General features: G+C 40.2%; 1 protein-coding gene across 1 annotated transcript in view; it reads right to left on the reverse strand.

Annotated features, from left to right (window-relative positions):
- LOC134358184 (glutamate receptor ionotropic, delta-1-like) overlaps positions 1-23,545 on the reverse strand; it is a 901,838-nt gene that overhangs the window by 149,191 nt on the left and 729,102 nt on the right. The window contains exons 6-8 of the mRNA XM_063070179.1: positions 19,894-20,067; positions 15,265-15,426; positions 2,999-3,118 (exon numbers count right to left, since the gene is read on the reverse strand). Of these exons, the coding sequence (XP_062926249.1) occupies positions 2,999-3,118; positions 15,265-15,426; positions 19,894-20,067 (456 nt within the window). The remainder of the gene's footprint in view (positions 1-2,998; positions 3,119-15,264; positions 15,427-19,893; positions 20,068-23,545) is intronic.

Here is a 23,545-nt window from a genome sequence, read left to right on the forward strand (position 1 = left end):
TCCGTCGAGCAGGAAGCTGTTGTTTTGGGTGGACATGATGGGAAGTGCAGAGAAACAGTAATAGAAGCTCAAAGGATGAATATCACAGCTGCTACTCTTCAATACATAGAGCAAGCATTTGCAAGCAGTTGTGAGATCAATAGAGTAAGGGGAATTAAAGAACCAACAAAATGAATGTAAAAGAGTGACTGCACACTGCCTAAATGGACCTTTGTATCTCCCTGTGCATTACAGTGCTTTAGAGTTTCAAAAGGAAAAATCTAAAGTAACGTTTATTGCAAAAAATGATGCCAAACGATTTTATATATATATATCTCAATCCTCTGTTGACAATGTTTTCTGGACAAGGAACAGAAGAAAGTAATAGTAGTTGATATGACAATCCTGAATGACAGTAACATTAGGAAGAAAGAATATGAGAAGGTGGAGAAATACCTGGGCTTGAAAGAGCAGATAGAAAGGATGTGGAAGGTTAAAGCCAGAGTAATCTCAGTGGTGATAGGAGCACTTGGAGCTGTGACACCTGGACTGGGAGAATGGCTCCAACAAATCCTGGGAACAACACTTGAGATCTCGGTCCAGGAGAACACACCACTAGGAACAGCAAGGATACTGCTCCGAACCCTCAACTCCTAGGCCTCTCTGGTAGAGGACCCGAGATTGAGGGAAAAATACACATACACACCACCCACAAGGGGTGAGAAAATATATATATATATATATATATATATATATATATATATATAAAAACAAAAAACATCCAATGAGCAGCAGTTCTGTTTGTGAAAAGGTCCTTGTTGATTTGAGAGGTCAGAGGAGAATGGCCAGATTGGTTCGAGCTTACAGAAAGGCGACAGTAATTCAAATAACTATGCATTACAAAGGTGGTGTGTGCATTTACTATAAATTATAATTATATATACATACAGTGTATATGTATTTTTGTTATAATAATATATTATAATTTATAGGGTATTTTATGAATTGCATTGTACTGCTGCCACATAACAACACATTTCACAACATATGTAAAATAGACTTTGTAGTTTCTGTGAAGCAGCAGTTTATGAAGCAAATATACTGCATTCCTGAAGTGCATTGCCAGATCATGGGAGGGTGCTCTGTTAAGCCTGGGGTTTGATTACACATAGTGTTAGGCTCGGAAAACAGTGAGACACGCCCAGTTCCTGATGACCAACAGCAGAGGATAAAGTTCTGGATAAAAGATAAACTGGAGGAAGTCGGGCTGTTCAACCTTGGAATAAGCAACAGGGACTGAGTCTCAGGTGAGTGCATGGTTTGGAAAAGGTAAAAGTTCAGAGTAGTTTCAGGTGAAACAGTTGAGCAAAGCATCACAACGTCACACTGGAGAAAGAATCACTTATGACTGATAGGAACGTTTTTGCAAGAGAGGTCAGTGAGTGGAATAAATCAAATCTTAGAGGCCAACCTTTTGTCACTTATGAAATCACTTGATGTTAGGCAAGAAGATCTTGAGTCAGCAGGTGAATGTGAAGTGAATGGTCTCATCTGTATTTATTGCACCGCTAGGGCTGACAAATTCAAGAAAAGAGTCGCGCTGCATAACTGGTTGCATTTGATCAGTAATGTTTTCAGTGATGGATATGCTGTCAGCTAAAGCCAGCGCGACCTCACTTTTCTACAGGATCAGCTCAAGCCTACGACTTTGAACCTGACAAAATTACTTCTTAATCCCAGTTATTACGATGAGACCTCAGAGGGCCTACCAGTTTCTCAAAATGTGCTTATACAACACCTAACATAAAAAATGCTCCCTATCTGTCCATAATTCTGCCCCCTAAAGTCTGACTAAGATGTGCCATACTCAGCTTCAACTAAAGTAATGAAAACTGTCAGGTAGTATCTAGAACTGGGGTTCTTAACCTTTTTTTAGCCACAGACCTCTTTGGCAGTCCAGTGAAGCCTATGGACCCCTTCTCAGAATGACGTATTTAAGTATAGAAAATAAAATACTTAGGATTACAAAATAAACCAATTATATTGAAATGCAGTTATCAACATGTTAAACAAAACAAATTTATGATATAGTAATACATATGCTTCTTTGTGATTTTATTGGTGACAAAGTCACAGATACTGCTAGTACTACTGCGGCTTGTGTCTACATTCATAATTGAAGGAAATGCTAAATTTCAGTTAGATATTAGTGAAAATAAAGATGTAATTTTTTTCCCATCCAAGTTCATGGACCCCCTGGAACCTAGCCATGGACCCCTTGTATCCCAGGTTAACAACCCCCAATCTAGAATGTTGGCTTTGCAGAGAAACTGATTAAGGGGGTTAAAATGTTCAGGGGCCAACACACCATAACAGAAGGTGAACATGAGCCTACAAACAGTCAGAAAATTTATATTAAATTACCAGGCTGGTGTTCTTGACATGATTATTCTTCATTCAAAAAGACTCATTGCTTATTTATTTCACAGCATTTTCAGGGAGTTTGCTATATTCAGGTTGCCTGCTGTATGTCTGTATAACACAACTGACTATGCTACAGAGATAATGAAGCAGCTTGAGTACACCAGCGGGACATAAAGATACTGCACTATTACAAGTTTGTGCTTTCTTCCTTTAATCTCTCAGGTTGCAACTTCTTCAGCAGTTTCCCTGTCAATCAATCATTTTCTCCACATGTTCTGTGGGTCAGTAAGTTGTTTCACTTAGAATAGTGTTTATTCCACAGATGAGTGGTGCAACAGAGCTTCCAGATGGTAACATGCAAAAAAAACTCAAATCTTAACAAGTATTAGGGGAGATTATTACAAGCAGATCTTGAAAATAGCATGACTCATTAAAACCAGCAGAGAGGGACAACATTTTCTAAGCAGAAGAAATAGCATTGGCTGACACCTATCAGACTAGAATCTAGTTTGTGAAGTTTATACTTTATTTGCTCATGCACCATTCCAAACCATGTTGTGCAAACAGAAAAGGAGAAACAGAAATATGTACTTACCCTTCGAACATCTTTTCCAAATGTTTCACTGTAACTGGTGCCAAGGATCTCAAAATTAATATTGGTGTTAGATACTCCATCTGCAAAAGCCATGGTTCCAGTTAGACCCGTAATTTTGCCCTAAAGGGAAGCAGAAGACACAATAGGTCAAGACACAGGAGATGATAGATGCTATGATCAGCAGTAAATAAAAAACACAAATTGCTGTGGTACTTAGTGGGTCAGGCAGCATCAGTGTAGGCAGAGGGATGGTCAACATTTCGGGTCAGGACCCTGCATCAGGATATCATATTTATGATGGAATATTCCAACTTCATATAGCTGCTACTCTACCCAAAAGACCCTCATTTGATGCACTGATCATCAATGCTTTACACAATTTATTGTTCTTGAATAATTCTGAGCCTGGAGAGGGTGATGAAAATGACAACTTTAACAGGCTGCTCTGAATCTTATAACTGCACTCAATCAAAATTATTTTATAATAAGTCCTTGCGTGCAGAATCTCAACAAAATAATTTTCCAACATTACAACATATAATCCAATTGATTGAATCAAATCCATCCATTTGCATCCATGGAGAGAGAAATGAGATGAGATTAGTACAGGATTGTTCTATTAAAGAGCTAGCATAGACTAGTCAAAAATCCCTTTTCTGCACACTAAGCTCTTAGTTTAGGTTTCAATTTGATTTTTTAACTGATTAAAAAGAATTCAGATAGATCCACTCAGTTGCTATTATATGAACTGTAATGAGTGAAATCAGTTCCAGTAAGTCATCTTTCTGAACAATATAATACATCTTAGCCAGCATTTTTTCTCTTAACCTATAACACTGAAATAGATTATCTGGTAATTTATCTATGTATTGCTGGGGTCCTGATGTGCATACGTTCACGAGGATTATAATAATGGCTATACTTTATTGGTTGTAAATTGCATCAGGACATACAGTGTTCATGAAAAATGGCCTATAAAATAATACGTGCATTTTACCAGCTCTCTTTCACTCCCATCATAGCAAATCTTAAATGATCTAGATCAAATGCAAGTTCATTGGCCTGAAACATTAATTCTGTTTTTCCCTTTTCATAGATGCTGACTGACTTACTGAGCATTTCGAGGATTTTTTCTGTCTCTATCATCAGTCTTTTGTTTCGTTCTCGTTTATGTGACTTGTTTTCTATGTATTTTGAGAGGCGCATTGGTTACACTGGAATAATGTTCTTGTAAGGGAATCAAAACACACATTTTCAGAAAACCAAACACTGTTGTTCCTCAAAATTTCTCTTGAAATCAAGCTGCTTGCAATTTTGAAAATTCAGAGATATACTATCACTGAACTATATTAATCACAGATTAAGTACATCTCAGATTCAGAATCAGATTTATTATCATTGGCATCTGACGTGAAATTTGTTAACTTAGCAGCAGCAGTTCAATGCAATACATAATCTAGCAGAGAGAGAAAAAAATAAATAAACAAGTAAATCAATTGTGTATATTGAATAGATTTTAAAAATCGTGCAAAAACAGAAATACTGTATATTTTTAAAAAATGAGGTAGTGTCCAAAGCTTCAATGTCCATTTAGGAATCAGATAGCAGAGGGGAAGAAGCTGTTCCTGATTCGCTGAGTGTCTGCCTTCAGGCTTCTGTATCTCCTACCTGATGGTAACAGTGAGAAAAGGGCATGCCCTGGGTGCTGGAGGTCCTTAATAATGGACGCTGCCTTTCTGAGACACCGCTCCTTAAAGATGCCCTGGGTACTTTGTAGGCTAGTGCCCAAGATGAAGCTGACTAGATTTACAACCTTCTGCAGCTTCTTTCAGTCCTGTGCAGTAGCCCTTCCATACCAGATAGTGATACAGCCTGTCAGAATGCTCTCCACGGTACAATTATAGGAGTTTTTGAGTGTATTTGTTCACATGACAAATCTCTTCAAACTTATAATAAAGTATAGCCACTGTCTTGCCTACTTTATAACTACATCAATATGTTGGGACCAGGTTAGATCCTGAGAGTTCTTGACACCAAGGAACTTGAAGCTGCTCACTCTCTCCACTTCTGATCCCTCTATGAGGATTGGTATGTGTTCCTTTGTCTTATCCTTCCTGAAGTCCAGTATCAGCTCTTTTGTCTTACTGACATTGAGTGCCAGGTTGTTGCTGTGGCACCATTCCACTAGTTGGCATACCTAACTCCTGTACTCCTGTAATCATTGTTACAGTGAACATAGGTGTTCATTTTAATATTATATTTTAGGTTTTAGTAAATGACATGGCAGAGGTGTTTTAGATTCAAGGGAAACTAACAATTCCTTTATTGTCAAACAAGTACAGAACAAAAGGTGTAACAAAAAAAAACTTCACATTGTTACATCATCATGTCAGACCAATCTCTTAAAGTGAACCCCAACTCAGGGACCCAGACAGGGTCTGCAATACTTTGCTTCCTAGATGAGTATGCTGCAGTTGTTACCGACTTCACTAAAACGGGGTACTGATTGTGGATGATCAGCCATGATCACAGTGAATGGTGGTGCTGGCTCGAAGGGCCGAATGGCTTACTCCGGCACCTATTGTCGAAAACCTGTGTGGATGAGTGTGTGCCCACAAAGACATGCTATACATTCTCAAACCAAAATCCATGGATGAACCAGGAGGTACGTCGTCTGCTGAAGGTCAGATCTGTGGCATTCAAGTCTGGCAACCCAGGCCTATACCAGAAAACCAGGTATGATTTGCGGAGGGCTATTTCAAAGGTGAAGAGACAATTTTGAATGAGGTTGGAGGTGACATTGGATGCATGGCAACTCTGGCAGGGACTGCAAGACATTACTTGCTACAAAGCAAAACCCAACAGCATGAATGGCAGCGATGCTTCACTACCAGATAAACTCAACGCCTTCTATGCACGCTTTGAAAGGGAGAACACTACTACAGCTGTGAAGATCCCTGCTGCACCTGATGACCCTGTGATCTCTGTCTCAGAGGCCGATGTTAGGCTGTCTTTAAAGTGAGTGAACCCTCAAAAGATGGAAGGTCCCGATGGAGTATCTGGTATAGCTCTGAAAACCTGTGCCAACCAACTAGTGTGAACACTCAAGGATATTTTCAACCTCTCACTGCTATGGTCAGACATTCCCACTTGCTTCAAAAAGGCAACAATTATACCAGTGCCTAAGAAGAATAATGTGGGCTGCCTTAATGACTATCGCCCAGTAGCACTCACATCGACAGTGATGAAATGCTTTGAGAGGTTGATCATGACTAGAATGAACTCCTGCCTCAGCAAGGACCTGGACCCATTGCAATTTGCCTATTGCCACAATAGGTCAACAGCAGACTCAATCTCAATGGCTCTCCACACGGCTTTAGACCACCTGGACAACACAAACACCTACGACAGGATACTGTTCATCAACTATAGCTCAGCATTTAATACCATCTTTCCCACGATCCTGATTGAGAAGTTCACACACTGGGCCTCTGTACCTCCCTCTGCAATTGGACTGTCGACTTCTTAACTGGAAGACCACAATCTGTGCGGATTGGTGATAACATATCCTCCTCGCTGACGATCAACACTGGCGCACCTCAAGGGTGTGTGCTTAGCCCACTGCTCTACTCTCTATATACACATGAGTGTGTGGCTAGGCACAGCTCAAGCACCATCTATAAATTTGCTGATGATACAACCATTGTTGGTCGAATCTCAGGTGATGACGAGAGGGCGTACAGGAGTGAGATATGCCAACTAGTGGTGTGGTGCCACAGCAACAACCTGGCACTCAATGTCAGTAAGACGAAAGAGCTGATTGTGGACTTCAGGAAGGGTAAGACAAAGAACCACATACCAATCCTCATAGGGGAATCAGAAGTGGAGAGAGTGAGCAGCTTCAAGTTCCTCGGTGTCAAGATCTCTTAGGATCTAACCTGGTCCCAACATATTAATGTAGTTATAAAGTAGGCAAGACAGTGGCTATACTTTATTAGGAGTTTGAAGAGATTTGGCAGGTGACACAAATACACTCAAAAACTTCTATACTTGTACCGTGGAGAGCATTCTGACAGACTGTATCACTGTCTGGTATGAAGGGGCTGCTGCACAGGACTGCAAGAAGCTGCAGAGGGTTGTAAATCCAGTCAGCTCCATCTTGGGTACTAGCCTACAATGTACCTAGGATATCTTCAGGGATTGGTGTCTCAGAAAGGCTGCATCCTTTAATAAGGACGTCCAGCACCCAGGGCATGCGCTTTTCTCACTGTTACAATCAGACAGGAGGTACAGAAGCCTGAAGACACACACACAGTGATTCAGTAACAGCTTCTTCCCCTCCGCCATCCGGTTCCTAAATGGATATTGAATCTTTGGATACTACCTCACTTTTTAAAAAATATACAGTATTTCTGATTTTCCATGTTTTTTAACATTTATTCAATATACATAATTGATTTACTTGTTTATTTATTATTATTTTAATTTTATTTATTATTATTATTTCTCTGCTAGATTATGTATTGCATTGAACTGCTGCTGCTCGGTTAACAAATTTCACATCACATGCTGGTGATAATAAACCTGATTCTGATTCTGAATTATGTATATATTTCCATCCCTCATATTACCCTACAATATCCTGTATAACGAGAATAAATTGAAAATGTTTTTGTGCATCAGGATTTTGTGTTCAAAACTGAATGAGATGATGACATTGCTACTTGTGGATGGGACTCTGGGATGTGGTTAGTATTTATGTCACAAAATGAGAGGTGCACTAAAATATTGAAATTTCTGCAAGCTGGCTTTCACAAGCAAACAATAAATTCTGATTCATTCGTGGCTGAAGCAGTAATTGGCATGGGTTGGTAATTGCATAATTATGAGGACACGTTGGTAATAAGCGCACCAACGTGCCTACATGGCCTGCTATCCAATCATCTGTGATTACACATAAAATCTGTCACTTACAGTCTGATTTGTCTTCCGAAAGCTGTTGTATTTCTGAAAGAGGGCAACTAACTAAGCACACACGTTACAAGAGGTGAAAAATCTCTCTTTGTTTGTCACCGTAACCTTGGACATCAGGATCTTGGACATTGGAGCTCGCTAATCTAATTTTCCTCTGGGAAGCAGTCTGAGATGTTCCTTTGTCTTACTCCCCTCCCATCCCTTCATGGTCTTGGTTTACTAGTGTATAATTTAGATTCGTATCTTGGTGGAGCAGATCAAAATTAACGAACTGTTGCTTTATAAGCACATAAATGTAGGATTCATTTGTAGGATTCACAAATGTTGGAAAAAGGTCAGCAAAGAATTCCACTATTGGACCATTTTAGATTCTCATTAGAACATTAGGAAGCTTGCAACTTGTCAAAGAATCCTATAGGCTGATCACATTTATACCTTAGAAACTAATCATAATCGTTCTTTAGAAGAGTAAGAGTAAGAGCAGTACAGAATGGAACAGGCCCTCTGGCTCTCAATGTAGCCAAGCTAATTAAATTAGTAATCAAATGCCCAACTCAACTAATACCTTTTGCCTACACAGTGGCTGTATCCTTCCATTTCCCGCAAATTCATGTGCCCATCTAAGAGGCTCTCGAACACCTCTGTTGTATTTGTCGCCATCATAATTCCAGTCAGTACTTTCCAGGCATCCACCACCCACCGTTAGTAAACTTGCCCTGAACATCTCCCTGAACTTACCTCCTCTCACATTAAGCGCATGCCATTTGAAGTTTGACATTTCAACCCTGTCAGATAGATATTAGCTGTCTGCTCTACCCATGCCTTTCATAATCTTATAACCTTCTATCAGACATCCCATGCACTAGAGAAAACATTCCAAGTTTGTCCACACTCTCTTTACAGCTAATACTCCCCAATGCAGGCAGCATGTTAAACCTCTTCTGAACCTCCTCTAACATCTCAACATATTTCCTACAATGGGGCAACCAGAACTTAATGTAATGCTCCAGATGTGGCCTAACTAGAGTTTTATAAAGCCGCAACCTAATTTCCCAACTCTTGAACTCAATTCCTCAATTATTACAGACAAGCATGCCATATGCCTTCTTTACCAAGCTATCAGCCTGTATAACCACTTTCAAGGAGCTATGGGTTTGGACCCTTAGATCCCTCTACATGTCAACACTGTTAACAGAGTACTGTCTCTTGAAGTTTGATCACCCACTGTCCCAGTGGTTATCTGGGGTGGGGGGGGGGGAAGAGAGGGAGGAAGAGGTCTGTCATGTAGTCCCATTAGGGTGACTGCATCTTCCATATTTTTGAGAACCAGTTAGACTCAGTGGATGAGTTCTCCACTGTGTCTCCCTTGAGTGCAGATTAATGGTGCAACCTCCACATCAACCCCTCCTGCACCCACCATACCTTTACTGCTTTCTCCATCTCTTCTAAAACATTAAAACTTGGGAAAATCAGGCATCCATTCCTGTCCTTCTCTCAGTCAGTCTCTGTTGGGGCCACAATATCATAATTCCACCTACCAATGGATCCTCTACATTCATGACCCTTAACCACAATACTCCTGGTATTAAAACACTTCAACCTGTCCATCCCATTGTAGCTATTACCTTACTCCTGCCTGTTCTTACTGGTCATGCTACCTACTTGCCCCTCAATCCCTCCACTTCCTGATTTCGTGCTATGGTTCCCACCCTGCTGCCAAACTAATTTAAGCCCTCCTGAGTAAGATTAGTGACCATCCTAGCCAGGATATTGATTACTCTCCAATTAAGTCTGCCTTGCCTTGCCTTGCACCCTTAACTCCTGGTAGAGTTGTCCGGGCGCCGTCATGACAAGCTTTGCACCAGTCTGTTCCATCTGTCGCGGTTGTGTACCAGAGCCTGGGTCACCACAAATGTTTTCCCTGTCCATTCTTTAATGTTGTCCGCCCATCTTTTCCTCTGTCTTTTCCCCTCCACAGTTCCTTGTAGAATGGTCTTTGCAATGCCACTGGATCTTGTTACGCGGCCATACAACCTCAGCTTTCTTTTCTTCACCGTTGTGAGAAGGTCTTCATGGGGGCCAATGTGGTGCTGGATGGTCTCGCGGACCTGCTCATTTGGGATTTGGTCCAAGTGTGAGATGCCCAAGATGTTGCGATAGCATCTCATTTCCAATGTCTGTATCTTTCTCTGTGGCTCTCCTGTGAGGGTCCATGAGTCAATTAAGTTCATGTATATATAAATTCAGTAATGAAGCAGAAGAGCATTAGTTGAAGTATTATAATTAAAAGAAAGTGGGAAAGGAGATTGTAAAATGACTTTATTTCATAGACCCCAAAATAAGGACATGAAAACAAGAGATAACACAAAACAAGACAAGAAAGAGCTTCTTCCAGGAGTTGGCATTTTAATGGACCATTTGGCCGCCTCTTGCACTTGACCTCTGGAAAAAAAAGCCTTCTCATTCTATGAAGAAGCATGAAATTCTCTCTGTTAGACTTGATTTGATAAAAACAAGGAACATGAGGCAGAAGAATAGCTATTTCCCCTTGATAAGAAACCTGTTCAAGGTGCCCTGGTAGTGTAGTGGTTAGCACATTGCTATTACAGCCCAGGGTGTCGGCGTTTAGAGTTCAATTCCAGTGTCTGCTGTAAGGAGGTTTGTATGTCCTTCCCGTATGCGCATAGGTATCCTCCAGGTGCATTGGAAAAACATCAACTAATGTCAGAACTGACAAGTCTCCTTCACAGCAGAGTGACTCATATTATTATTGAGACTTTAACCAGATTATCACAGAACTAACAATAAGTGAAAGATCCATTCTCTGTCCGAAGTGCTTTCAGCAGTCTAGTTCTCCAAATAATGATGAGATTCTATGATTTCATTTCCTCTATAACAAGTTTTCTGAGCACAAAAAGCAAACTGCTTTTTATCATTAACAAGGGGCACAGAGTAACGTTGGGATTTGGCTGGATGCTCTACCTCTTCACTGTATTTAGTACCCCAGGGAAGGTTCAGAGCGGAAGTTCAAACAGAGGAAGATTCTGATGCACAGGGGGTGGGGGACAAATGAAAGTGAAGTGGGTATAAATAGAATGAGTAGAGGATCACGGATGGAAAGAGCTTAGTGCGTCATTCATCCATTTTCTGGTGATTAATAAAGAGAAAGGAAATTGAAGGAGTGGGACTCTGATAATTCACAAAATTGAACTATTCATTAAAATTTAAAACGTACTTTTAAAAATTTGGCCTACTTATAGGATGACTTAATGACTTTTGATGTCGATTACATTTATATAATTTGGTCTATTCAATTACATTTTATTTTATATAATGTTTGTCTTGTGATTTTTAGTTTTGTCTCACATTTTTATGACTATATTGATTCATCATCACAATCTATGTAAAACACTTTGAGTCTGTATCTTAATGTATGAAACGTGCTATGTGAATAAAGTTATTATTATTTTATTTTTTCACAGCTGAAGCTGGCAAAACCTGAGGTACGGGCATAGCCAAGCATGCTCATTTCTCAATTGGTAGGAACTTTTGGACTTTTCTAATGGTGTTTAATATTGTGGCTTTCTGAAGATTTACATAAATTTTGCTGTGCAGGCCTAATTGTTTAATGCTGTTGTGTAGTGACTTTGGGATGATACCAGTTGTACATATTACTACTGGGACAATTTATACCCTGTTCATGTTCCAAAGTCTTACAATTTCCTCAGGTGTCTTCAATTCAGATGTTACTCACTTATTGATCTCTGTAAATTTTGTGTATTTGTACTGGCTATATCTATTAGATAAGTTGTTCTTGCTTGTTTATCCTGTATTATTACATCCAGACAGTAATTATGGATTGTCCTATCTGTAACAATGGATTGGTCATAATGTAATCTGTGGCTTTCTGATTCTAACACTGGATCTGGCTTGTATTTATAGTGAGGTGCGATTTCTTTTATGAGTTTGTATTTAAAGCAAGATTTTAATGAATGATGTTTGCCACTTGATTGTGCCTGTGTAAGTAATCAGATTGTGTTAAACTGCTTCAGGATCTTGTAATGTGTTGGATTGTTTCTGGTTTCTCTTGGCATTTTCTGCATTTGTTGTTTTTTTTATTATGTATTTATGATAATTTTTGTGTTAAGCACTTGGTCCTGTGTTACCACAAGAAACCCCTCTGTTTCTGGGAAGTGGTGTCCAACTGCGAGCCAGGCATTTGACGCTTCCTTGTTGACATCTATTCTGCTCAGATCGTGGGGATGTCTTCCATGGAGGGTAATGCTCTTCTATTGGCTAACTTTTTCTTCAATAGTGATAAGTTTGTCATTTTTCTGGGTTGTGCTCTCATTTAAGTTTAGTGGTGTATACTTCTTATCAGAATAGCATATGCTGGCATGGAGTGCTGATTGCTGTTTTCGGTGATGAAATTATATCCTTAGTTGAATAAATCCAGTCTGGTCTAAATAGATTAGGCCAGGTAAAAGCTTTTCCAATCTGCGCGCTAATATAGATGTAAATAGTTTGTAATCTAAATTAAGAACACTAATTGGCCGATAATTGCCACATTCTAGTTTATCTTTACCCTCTTTAGGAATAACTGAAATAATCGCTTCTCTCCAGGAAGGTGGAGTTTCTCCTCTCTGCAAGATCCAATTAAAGGTGTTAAGTAGTAATGGGGCTAACTGTGTCTTCAGGGACTTGTACCACTCTGAGGTAAACCCATCAGAACCCGGGGACTTTCCAGCCTTTAACCTAGAGATGGCCACGTTCAGTTCTTTGACAGTTACTGGTTCTAATAAACTTTCATTTTGTAAATCTGTAAGTTTAGGTAGATCTAAAAAATTCAATACACTGTCTATATAGGGCTCATGGGGGGCCCGGGGTTGGGAGTACAGCTCTCGATAATATGTTTCAAAACTCTCTTGAATTTTCCCTATTGTACTCTCCACAAGCTTTGTCTTTGGATTCTTTATTTTATGAATTGTATTGTCTGCTTGTTGTTTTCGTAATTTATATGCTAATAATCTAGCTGATTTACCTCCTACTTCATAATTCTTTAGTCTCAGGTAAAGAAAATTTCTTTGAGTTTCCAACGTATAAATATCATCAATTTCACTTTGCAATTTCCTAATTTCCTGTTTTTGATTTGAATTACTTTTGTTGCTATCTACAACTTGAAGTTGTTTTAATTTTCCTTGAAGGTCTGCTAATTTTTGTGCATTGATTTTTTTCATGTGAGTAGTAATGGAAATAATTTTCCCTCTCAGTACAGCTTTCAATGTATCCCATAAAATCACTGGTGATGTTTCTCCCGTGTCATTAAGGCCTAATCCATTTAGACCAGACTGGATTTATTCAACAAAGACAAACACAGGACAACATAAGGAGAACTCTGCACATATTAGAACGGGTTAATAAGAACGAGACAGAGACAATGGTAGTAGGATTGGACGCTGAGAAAGCTTTTGATTTGGTTAGTTGGGCATTCCTATACAGAGTGTTAGGAAGATTCGGCTTTCAAGAAAGGTTTATTAAAGTAATTCAGACTCTATATGACAGCCCTACAGCCCGAATTAAGATAAATGGGGACCTCTCTGACTCCTTCATTTTAGAGAGAGGCACTAGACAGGGATGCCCAATTTCTCCTCTCCTTTTTGCGCTATATATTGAACCATTTGCCCAACTAATAAGACAGAGCGAAATCGTAAAAGGTATCAAGGTGGCAGGGATTGAACAGAAAGTGGCGTTATTCGCAGATGATGTTTTGGTCTATCTGAGTGAATCAGAAAAATCATTTATAGGATTGTTTACACTGTTGGATGACTTTGGGAAAATATCAGGTTATAAAATAAATGTAAAGAAAACGCAAAAAAAAAAGAAATTATATCCTTAGAAGTTTTATCTGGCTGTTGCATAGATTTTTAATGTCCGTTATTCCTCCTCCCCGTTCTGTCTTAGGTAGTAATTTACCATTTCAGTTATTTCTCTTTGTAAATTTTCCAGATCGGTTTCGGACCAAGATATTACGTCAAAAGAATGCACTAATATAGGTATAGCGAAAGTGTTTATTGCCTTTGTTATATTTTTACTATTGAGCTCTGTTTGGCAGGTTTTCTTAAGCCTTGCAGTAAATTCTGTCAAAAGTTTTTCCTTTATTGCACTATGGTCTGTTTTATTTCCTTGTTGATATCCCGAATACTTATGTGTTTCACATTCATCCATCGGTTGTATTGTACACTGCTGCTCTGCTTTGTATTCTATTAGCTCTATTGCACCTTTCTTTATGTTTAATGTTCTGCATTTATCCAGTCCAAAGTTCATATTTATATCTTTCAAAAATAGCTCTACTATTTGAATTAATTGCTTTAACTTAACTGATGAAGGAGCATATAATTTCAAATCATTCATGTATAGAAGGTCTATTAAGGTATAGGCCATTTCCTGTGAACGTTACCTCGCTTTTTTAATATATATTATTTCTGGTTTTTTTTGGCATGATTTTTAATCTATTCAATATACGTACACTACAATTGGTTTATTTATTTATTTATTATTGTTGTTATTATTACTTTTCTTCTATATTATGTATTGCATTGAACTGCTGCTGCTAAGTTAACAAATTTCATGACATATGCCGGTGGTAATAAACCTGATCCTGATTTCATTTTTACTGTTTTGATACCCAATTTTCATCCGGTTCAGTAAATCAGAGAGCGGGTTTAAAGCTAGACAGAACCATAGAGGACTCAGAGATTATTTTTTTCGCAGCTCGAGCTGGTAAAACCTGAGGTGCAGGTATAGCCAAGCACACTCATTTCTCAATTCAGCAGGTCGGGCAGCATCCGTGGAAACGAACAGTCAACGTTTTGGGCCGGAACCCTTCGTCAGGATGAAGGGTTCCAGCCCGAAACGTTGACTGTTCATTTCCACGGATGCTGCCCGACCTGCTGAGTTCCTCCAGCGTGTTGTGAGTGTCACTTTGACCCCAGCATCTGCAGAGTATTTTGTGCTTTCATTTCTCAATTGATAGGAACTTTCGGACTATTCTAGTGGTGCTTTCTGAAGACTTACACAGATATTACTGTGTAGGCCTAATTGTTTGATGCTATTGTGTAGTGCCTTTGGGATGATACCAGTTGTAGACATTACCATCGGGGCAATGTATAACCTCATCATGTTCCAAAGTTCATTATTATTATTATTATTAATAATCAGGAATTCACAATCGCTAGTTTCCTTCTACTTGCTATGCTTTTCCAACACTCTCACATATATTCAGCTTCTCTTACATTTCGAATAGTGTCCAGCATGGATCTTCCTCCATTCCAGGACTTGGTGGACTTCCTCATGCAGTTCAGACTTGCCATGCTGTGCCATTTCCGGTCCTCTAGTTTCCTGTGGAAGGCTCCAGCCAATAACAGGACACTATCATACAGGTAAAGGTTGGATATCTGTCGCACAAAGGGATACAACTACAATTACTCAGACGCAACTAATTTCAACCATTCCTTATCCTAAACGCACCCAGTTTTGAGGATTGTTGATCAGAGGTTTTTGCTCTTTACATGCAAACACTTTGATTCATTTTTTATTCTGTCCATTCATTTTCTCATCTTCCTGAGTCAACATTTTTTTTAGTCAGCTGACATTCTGCAGACCAAGGCTAATCTATTGATTGGGTGTCAAAGGTGGATTGCTCAATGAATGCTGCCTCTCAATTGAGGGAGCAGAATAAATTCTGCTCACGTCCCCATTAATCATACAATTAGGTATTGATAATGAATGAGCAAATTGTGCTTATGGATCAATACTTAGGCCCACATGCACTTTACAGTAATGGATCAAAATAACCTTCCTTCCAACCCACTTTAACGTCGTGACTATTTATAATCATTGAGCTGTAATTGTTTTACCTTCCTTCAGATGTGGGAGTTTTCTTGGACTTCCCAAAAAGGAGTGGAATTAAATTCTGAGTTTACAAGCTCTTATAAATCTTCAGTGGAAGCATGACTGACGAGTGCCCCTCTTACATCAATTATCTGGAACCACACTCGTAATTGGAGGTTATAGGAATAAGTAGCAGTTCTTCCTGGAACTTTGGAAGAGGTGGATTCCATATGCATTGTTCATGGTGAAGGTGGGATGGAATTTAAACTAACTTTGTGAAGTCATAAGTTAACTTTGAGTTTATTGTCATATGTACAAGTACATGCATGTACAGGTGTAATGCCAAGCTTCCAGGTGTGTTTGCTGGTAATGGATTCTATTCTATTCTCCAGAAATGTGAATGCATTTTTACCTTTGGTACCGCTGGCAAGCAATGTCATCAGTTTGGATCATAACACAAAAAATTGTAAAACAGTTCCAAAACAATAACACCAGACAGGAAGCTATCCCAAACATGGAAACTGTTCCAAATTCTTGAGAGTAGTTAGATCTGAGTGAATTAGCATGGAGTGGATCAGCCTGATCACATCAAAGAGGATTACCATTCTGCAAGATTCAGGGGAAGATTTATTTGCATGAAAATTATTTTAAAAAGTTGTCTGACAGATGAGGTGAAATGGTTGGGAAAGGGATGTCTCAGTGAGAAGCTTTCGTTAATCTCATCCATATACATCAATAAATGAACCAGCAATGTTGACTGACATTAGGTGACAAAGAAACGAGATGCCTATCACCAGCCTGTCGACAGGTTCATTGAAATCATCCAGTGCAAGTACATGCTTGTTTCTTTTCAAAGGATGCAGCATCCTGTCGTTCAAATGAAAGAGGATGAAATAACAGGTGTTATCTGCATTTAAATGTTGACGGGAATGGGTGCATCAAGTACTTATTAAGAATGAGCAAATCACACTTCTAGAGCATTTTTAAAGAGGGAGCTGCTGAGAAATTGGGTTGTGCAGCCCTGCCTTTTATAGAGCTACAGAGAGGAAAATCAATGTGTCCCAAGGCACCACAGGGTCACACAGTTCTTCAAGCTTGAGAACTGCATACCGTCACCTCATTGCCCAGAACATGCTCTCTTCTTATCACTACCATCAGAGGGGAGGAACAGGGGCCTGAAGGTACACACTCAATGTTTTAGGAACAGCTGCTTCCCCTCCTCCACTAGATTTCTAAGCAGACCATGAACAGACCCATGAACATTACCTCACTATTTTTACTCTCTTTTTGTATTACTTATCTAATTTTTTTTGTATATTTCTTATTGTAATTTATAGTAATTCTTTTGAATTGCACTGTACTCTGCCACAAAACAACAAATATTTGACGTATATCATTTTAAGTGATTTTAAACCTGATTCAGATTCTGATTCTGCCCAGCTCAATCTTCTGTCCCACTGCTATAAAACTCCTGAATGAACCTCTTGTATAATAATGGTGAACTCGTCATCTCTCAGTCTATCCCATTATGGCCCTTGTACTCTATTTGTAGACCTGCACCACATTTCCTCTGTAACTGTAATACCTTTTCCCCCTTTTGTAGGACCATAGGTGTGGAATGATCTGTCTCAATGGCATGCAAGCAAAAGTTTCTAACTGTAACTCAGTAACTGTGACAAAAGTTGACCAAGTACTAACTTAAATCATGCCTTTCTGGAAAATCCACCAGGCCTTTCACATCAGGGATTGTTCTGCCAATTTCTGCCTCAGATGTTCATGCAATGATTGCAATGATGTTATCCCTGGCGTAATGGTAGTCAGGACTGCTGCCAGGTGAAATCATGTTGTGATGAACTAAAGCACATCTGATGCCAGTCACAAACTTATTGTGTGGCTGTCCAATTTACAGGGAGACTTCCTGACTTCCCTTAACCCGGGAAGTCTTGTTATTTTATTTACCTACTTTATCTCCTGCAGGAGCTTTTCCCCATCAGCAGGAAGGGCCTACACCATAGCTCATGCCCTTCACCAGACTGTCCAACCCATTGACCATCCAAACCCCTCACCTACACTGACACTCGCAAACTCATTGATAGCTAGGATATCCTACCCAACCCATTGATCAACACTGAAACCTTCTCCATCCATTGATAACTAAACTGCAACTATTCCTCAATCACCCATTCCTCTCACTCACTGACCATCAACTCTTCCCAACATATGACCATCAACCTTCATAATAATCCGACCATCTGATACCCCATACACTGAGTTCAATCCACAATAGGCATCAGGTGCACGTAAACCATCGACTAATAGGTTTGTTAGTCCATCACGTTTTGATTTCTTTTTTTTGCTCACCCTTGAGGAACCAAAAGAATTCTGGGCACGGACTTCATTTTGGCTGCAACTACTATGCAGTCTTTGTCCAATTTCTGAGGAACAGGAGGTGTGTGTGCAAGAGAGTCTGAAATCTGTGTGGATGAGAAGGTGACTATCACTATCTGAGACAGTGCACACACACATGAATGCATGTTAGACAGATGACATGGATTTGAGAAGGGCAACACAGTGGTCTCGTGGTTGGCTTAATGCTATTACAGCTTCGGCAATCACTGACACGGGTTCAATTCCCGCCACTGCCTGTAAGGAGTTCGTACGTTCTCTGTGTGACCACATGGGTTTTCCCTCGGTGTTCCGGTTTCCTTTCACATTCCAAAGAACTACGGTTAGCGTTAGTGAGTTGCAGGCATGCTATGTTGGTGCCAGAAGCATGGCGACACCTGCGGGTGGCACGGAACAATTCTCACTCATTTGATTTGATGCACACAAAGCATTTCGCTGCATGTTTTGATGTACGTGTGACAAATAAAGTGAATCCAATCTAATCCTGTGAGAAAGTGTATGCAAACACGAGGAAATCTGCAGATGCTGGAATTTCAAGCAACACACATAAAAGTTGCTGGTGAACGCAGCAGGCCAGGCAGCATCTCTAGGAAGAGGTACAGTTGACGTTTTGGGCCGAGACCCTTCGTCCTGATGAAGGGTCTCGGCCCAAAACGTCAACTGTACTTCTTCCTAGAGATGCTGCCTAGAATGTGTATGCACACTAGTATGAGTGAAAACTTGTAGTGTGTGTGTGTGTGTGTGTGTGTGTACATTCATATGTTTATTAGTGAAGCTGAGAATATCCGTACGTATATCTGTGATTGCGTGTGCATGCATGCATGTGTAAGTTTGTATGTGTGTTGGCCCACTAGTGTACATTCGTGTGTGTAGGCATTTGTGAGGGTGAGTGTGATAATGCATGCATTATGTCATTCCAAATGTTTAATTTTAGATTGACTAGGACTGCCTGCTCCCTTAGAAATTTCATCTCTCTTTTACTTCCCAGTAACCTTCAATCCATCTGTACAGTATCCAGGATCACACAGGAGGAAGACCAGGCTCCCTATAACCAGGGGTGTACTTCACAATCAGACAGAGAGCTTGGGGTGGGGGTGTTAATACCACGAGCTTTCCACCATTCAAGATGGACTGACTTGAAAGCATATTTTATAAAAGTATTAACAAAATTTCTGTCGAATAATGGAAGAAATTAGGATTTAAAGTTTCTTTTAATCTCATTCTTGATGTTAATACTTTAGCCCAGATTAGTAATATCCCCATTTAAAGGTATCAGTCACTGATCTATGTGACAGATGCTGTCACCTCCTCTGATGACAGGCACTGTTACCATTTCACCTGTTAGATGCTGTCACTTTCCCATCTGACAGACAATGGCACCTCTCTGTCATCCACCCCCTCACACAACAGTCACTAGCACCTCTCTCAAACTGCTCAAAGTGTTTCCACGTTTCACATGGTGACATAGCAACTGATATTATTCACAGGCACCTCAGCCCAATAGATCTCAGGGAATGAGGAGCCTCATTAATTTTTCAATGGTTTGAATGGAGAATTGCTTCACAACATTCAGACAACAACAGAGGCTCCACCGACTGTGTCATACACCTGTGTCACATACACACCTGTAGTGTCTGCAGGTAGCCTTCCTGTGGGTCGCACAGCAGAGAGGAGATCCGGTGGTTGTTTCTCATACACCTGCGGTTTGGGTCCTTGGAGGTGGGGAAGGTCTGCCTCACCACTGTCATACGGCCCAATGCGCTGTGAACAAGCTCCAGAATCTCAGAGTCGCTGATTTCCTGTTAATTACAAATTGCACGTTGCAATAAATGAGAACGTAAAAATCAGGAGCAGAAGACCGTCTACTCTTTCAAGCTTTCCCCACCATTCATCAAACCCGAGACCAATTCTCTGCACCAATGACCGTTTGCTGCACTGCTCCCATGTTCCATGTTCACATTAACATTTGGAAATACATTGAACTCTGTTTTCAATGGCGCATTGGATTGGACCTGAGCAACTCACTCAAAACGCTAGAGGGGCTTCGCAAGGCAGGCAGCGTCTATGGAGGGGCATAAATTATCAACGTTTCAGGCTGAGACAACTCACCAATCCTGATAACGGGTCTCGGTTCAAAACCTCAAGTGTTTATTCCCCTTCATAGATGCCGCCTGACTTGTGGAACTCATCCGGCATTTTGTGTGAGTTGCTCACGTTATACAGCATCTGCAAAATCTCATGTTTAGAATCTGGGGGGATTTTAGTTATTTTATTTAGGGATACAACCTGGAGCAAGCCCCTCCTGTCCAACATGATGCTTCACCCAGCCACCCATCTATTTTAACCCTAGCCTAATCATAGGGCAATGTACAATGACCAATTAACCCACTAACTGGTACATCTTTGGACAGTTGGAGGAAACCAGAGCACCAGGGGGAAACCCAAGTGCTGGGGGAAACACACGTGCTCTCTGGAAAGATGTACAAACTTCTTACAGAGGACGCTGGAATTGAACTCCCAACTCCAATGCCCCGAGCTGTATTAGTGTCATGCTAACCACTACACCACTGTGGTGTTAATGAAGTATTTGAATGAGATTAGTTTGGGACAGTACATTGGGAGTTTTACTGCTGAATCAGGCTTCATATTCCAAAGAGTCTGCTCCATGTTCTGCGATGAAGAGTGGACAACCCTGATCTTCACTCAATCTCAGAAGATCTCTTTGCATTGTCCCCACTCCATCTCTGCAGCTGAAAGCAAGTTAGTTTCTCACTCTTCTGCTTGCACTGAAGGGTGACTGAGCTAAAACATTTACACAATTTCTACCCTTACAGATGCTGTCTAATCTGTTGCGTATCTCCAGCATTTTTTTGCTTTTATTTCCAACGTGCACAGTTTGTTTTGTTTTCAATGTCTGAACCCCCACCACCCTCTGAGTGAAGCAATTTCTTATCGCAGTCTTACATGGCCTGTTCCTTACTTTGAGAAAGTGATCCAAATATTAGACTCCTCAGTCAGAAAAGATTTTCCCTGCATTTACCCCAAGGAATCCTATAAGAATTTTGTAAGATTCAATGAGATTTCTTCACATTCTCCTAAAATCTAGAGAATACGAGTCTAGTCCACTCTTTCTGGCCAAGGAAAGTTTGGTGAATCCATTCCACTACCCTCTAAGGAAAGCAGATTTTTTGAGGGATGAGATATAGTTCTTTATACATCTGTTTATCCAGCAGCCAGATGTTTTAGACTCTCCCCTTCAATTAATCATATGGCTGTGGGAACTATGGGGGAATGCCACATGTTATTTACATAGACCGGAATACAAGTTTCAAAGGGCAGCTCAAATGCAGTGAGGCTGCAGATTCTGAAAACCTGGAATAAATTCAGAGAACACTCAGTTGGCTTTTGGACAGAGTCAATGTTTCAGGCCGATTGCATTTCATCAGCCCATCTTAAATATTAACACTGTGGCCCTTATCATGATAAGGGTGTTGACCCCAAAACCAACTCTGCATGTCTCTCTCCAGTGATGCAGCTTGACTCACTGAGCTCCCCCAGCAGTTTGTGTTTTGATTCCGACATCTATAGTCTCATCTGTTCTCCAAATAAACGGGCGACTTCAGCTGATGTATAAACACAAACGTGGGATCAACACGCAAGAGAGAGAACCCTGAGTTTGGAATTCAATGGATCAGTTGAAGCCAGTAATATAACAGGTAAAGCTGAGACTCTCAGTGAGAGTGCTTATCTATCTGTTGCCCTTGGAATGACAATCTTGCCTACAACACCTATTTTAACACAACAAATTCTGCAAATTATGGAAATCCAGAATAACACACACAAAATGCTGGAGGAACTCAGCAGGCCGGGCAGCACCTATAGAGAGGAATAAAGAGCCAATGCTTTGGCTGAAACTTGGGCTCGTCATTCCTCTCCATAGAAGCTGCCTGACCTGCTGAGTTCCTCCAGCATTTTGTGTGCGTTACATCCTTTGTTTATTTTCTGATCTTATTAAAGAACAAAATTTCTGCAACAATAGTTACACCATTGTGTCATTTCACATGCTGACATGATTCTGGACTGACCATAACAACTGGTCCTTGAGAATGGGAACTCTGTCTGGATGCTTGAGTGAGCAGTCGTATTCCACTGCTGAATCCTGGAGATTGTGACATTTGACCTCTGTACTCCTCAGCACAGGGTTGTATGTGTCTATCAGAGCCCAGAGTCTAAAGTGTCCCTGAATTAGCTCACTGCAAATACAGCTGTACCTCAGAGCACCTTCCTTGCTAACACTCCAGTGATTGTAGAGAACAGTGTCTCAGACATCCTATAGCTTTTAAGAACAAAAAAGCTAAAGCCATCCATTGAGGGGACTGCTGTGACTTTTAATTACCAATACGCACACTTGTTATTGAAAAAGTTCAAAGGGGCTTCTTTCAATGATCAAGTTATTGATGGATGTTTTGAAGATATGCATGTTATTTATCTGATTGCTGGATCATGCTGAAATGTTCAGTATTTCTCCAATATTTTAATAAAAACGATAGTCTGAAATATTCTCTGTAAATTTTGTGAATTCTCTTGTTAATAAAATAAGAAAGTGCATTCAAGATGACTATTTGTTTACCAGGAAGGAGACACGGGAGTATGGTTTGCTCCTTGTCTCGGAATACAAGAGACTTCAGTTGAGGCCAAAGGCCCAGAGCTGCTTCAATGGAAGCTGCAGGAGTTAAAACTTCAAAGTGATTCAGTGAGAGGGAAAACAGTCAGTTTTCCTCTGTGTTGGGCTACTGGAATGTTGTGTTGAAGCTTCAGTCAAGGGTCAGCTGTTTCTGAAGTACCCGAGTAAACTCAATGGCATTACCACTTTGATTTAATTACTCCAAATCTCTCCTCGTTACTCTTCTTATCAGTTGCCTGAGATGTAAGTATCACTTCAAAGCTGCCACTTGTTGCTTCTTCTTAGTTTCTGTGTGAAAATGCTTGTGGGCCTCCTTCAAAAAGCACTGCAGCTGTGCTTTACTGTAATGAACCTATCTGATTTGCTACCTGTTAGAGGGTTGAGAGTCCAGAATCACATTCTGCCTAGGTCAGACAGGGGTAAGTTGTTTCTTGACCTAAATCGGAGACGGTGGGCTATCTTTTGCATTCCAACATCAGGGATACTTACACCAATACCAGATGTTTCTGACTTCTTATATATTTAAACTTGCAAAGAATTAAAGTTATTTACATTAAGTTTGCAAATTTACATTAACTTTACAATTATTTATT

The sequence above is a fragment of the Mobula hypostoma genome, chromosome 18, assembly GCF_963921235.1.
Source record: "Mobula hypostoma chromosome 18, sMobHyp1.1, whole genome shotgun sequence".
Taxonomy (NCBI): domain Eukaryota; kingdom Metazoa; phylum Chordata; class Chondrichthyes; order Myliobatiformes; family Myliobatidae; genus Mobula; species Mobula hypostoma.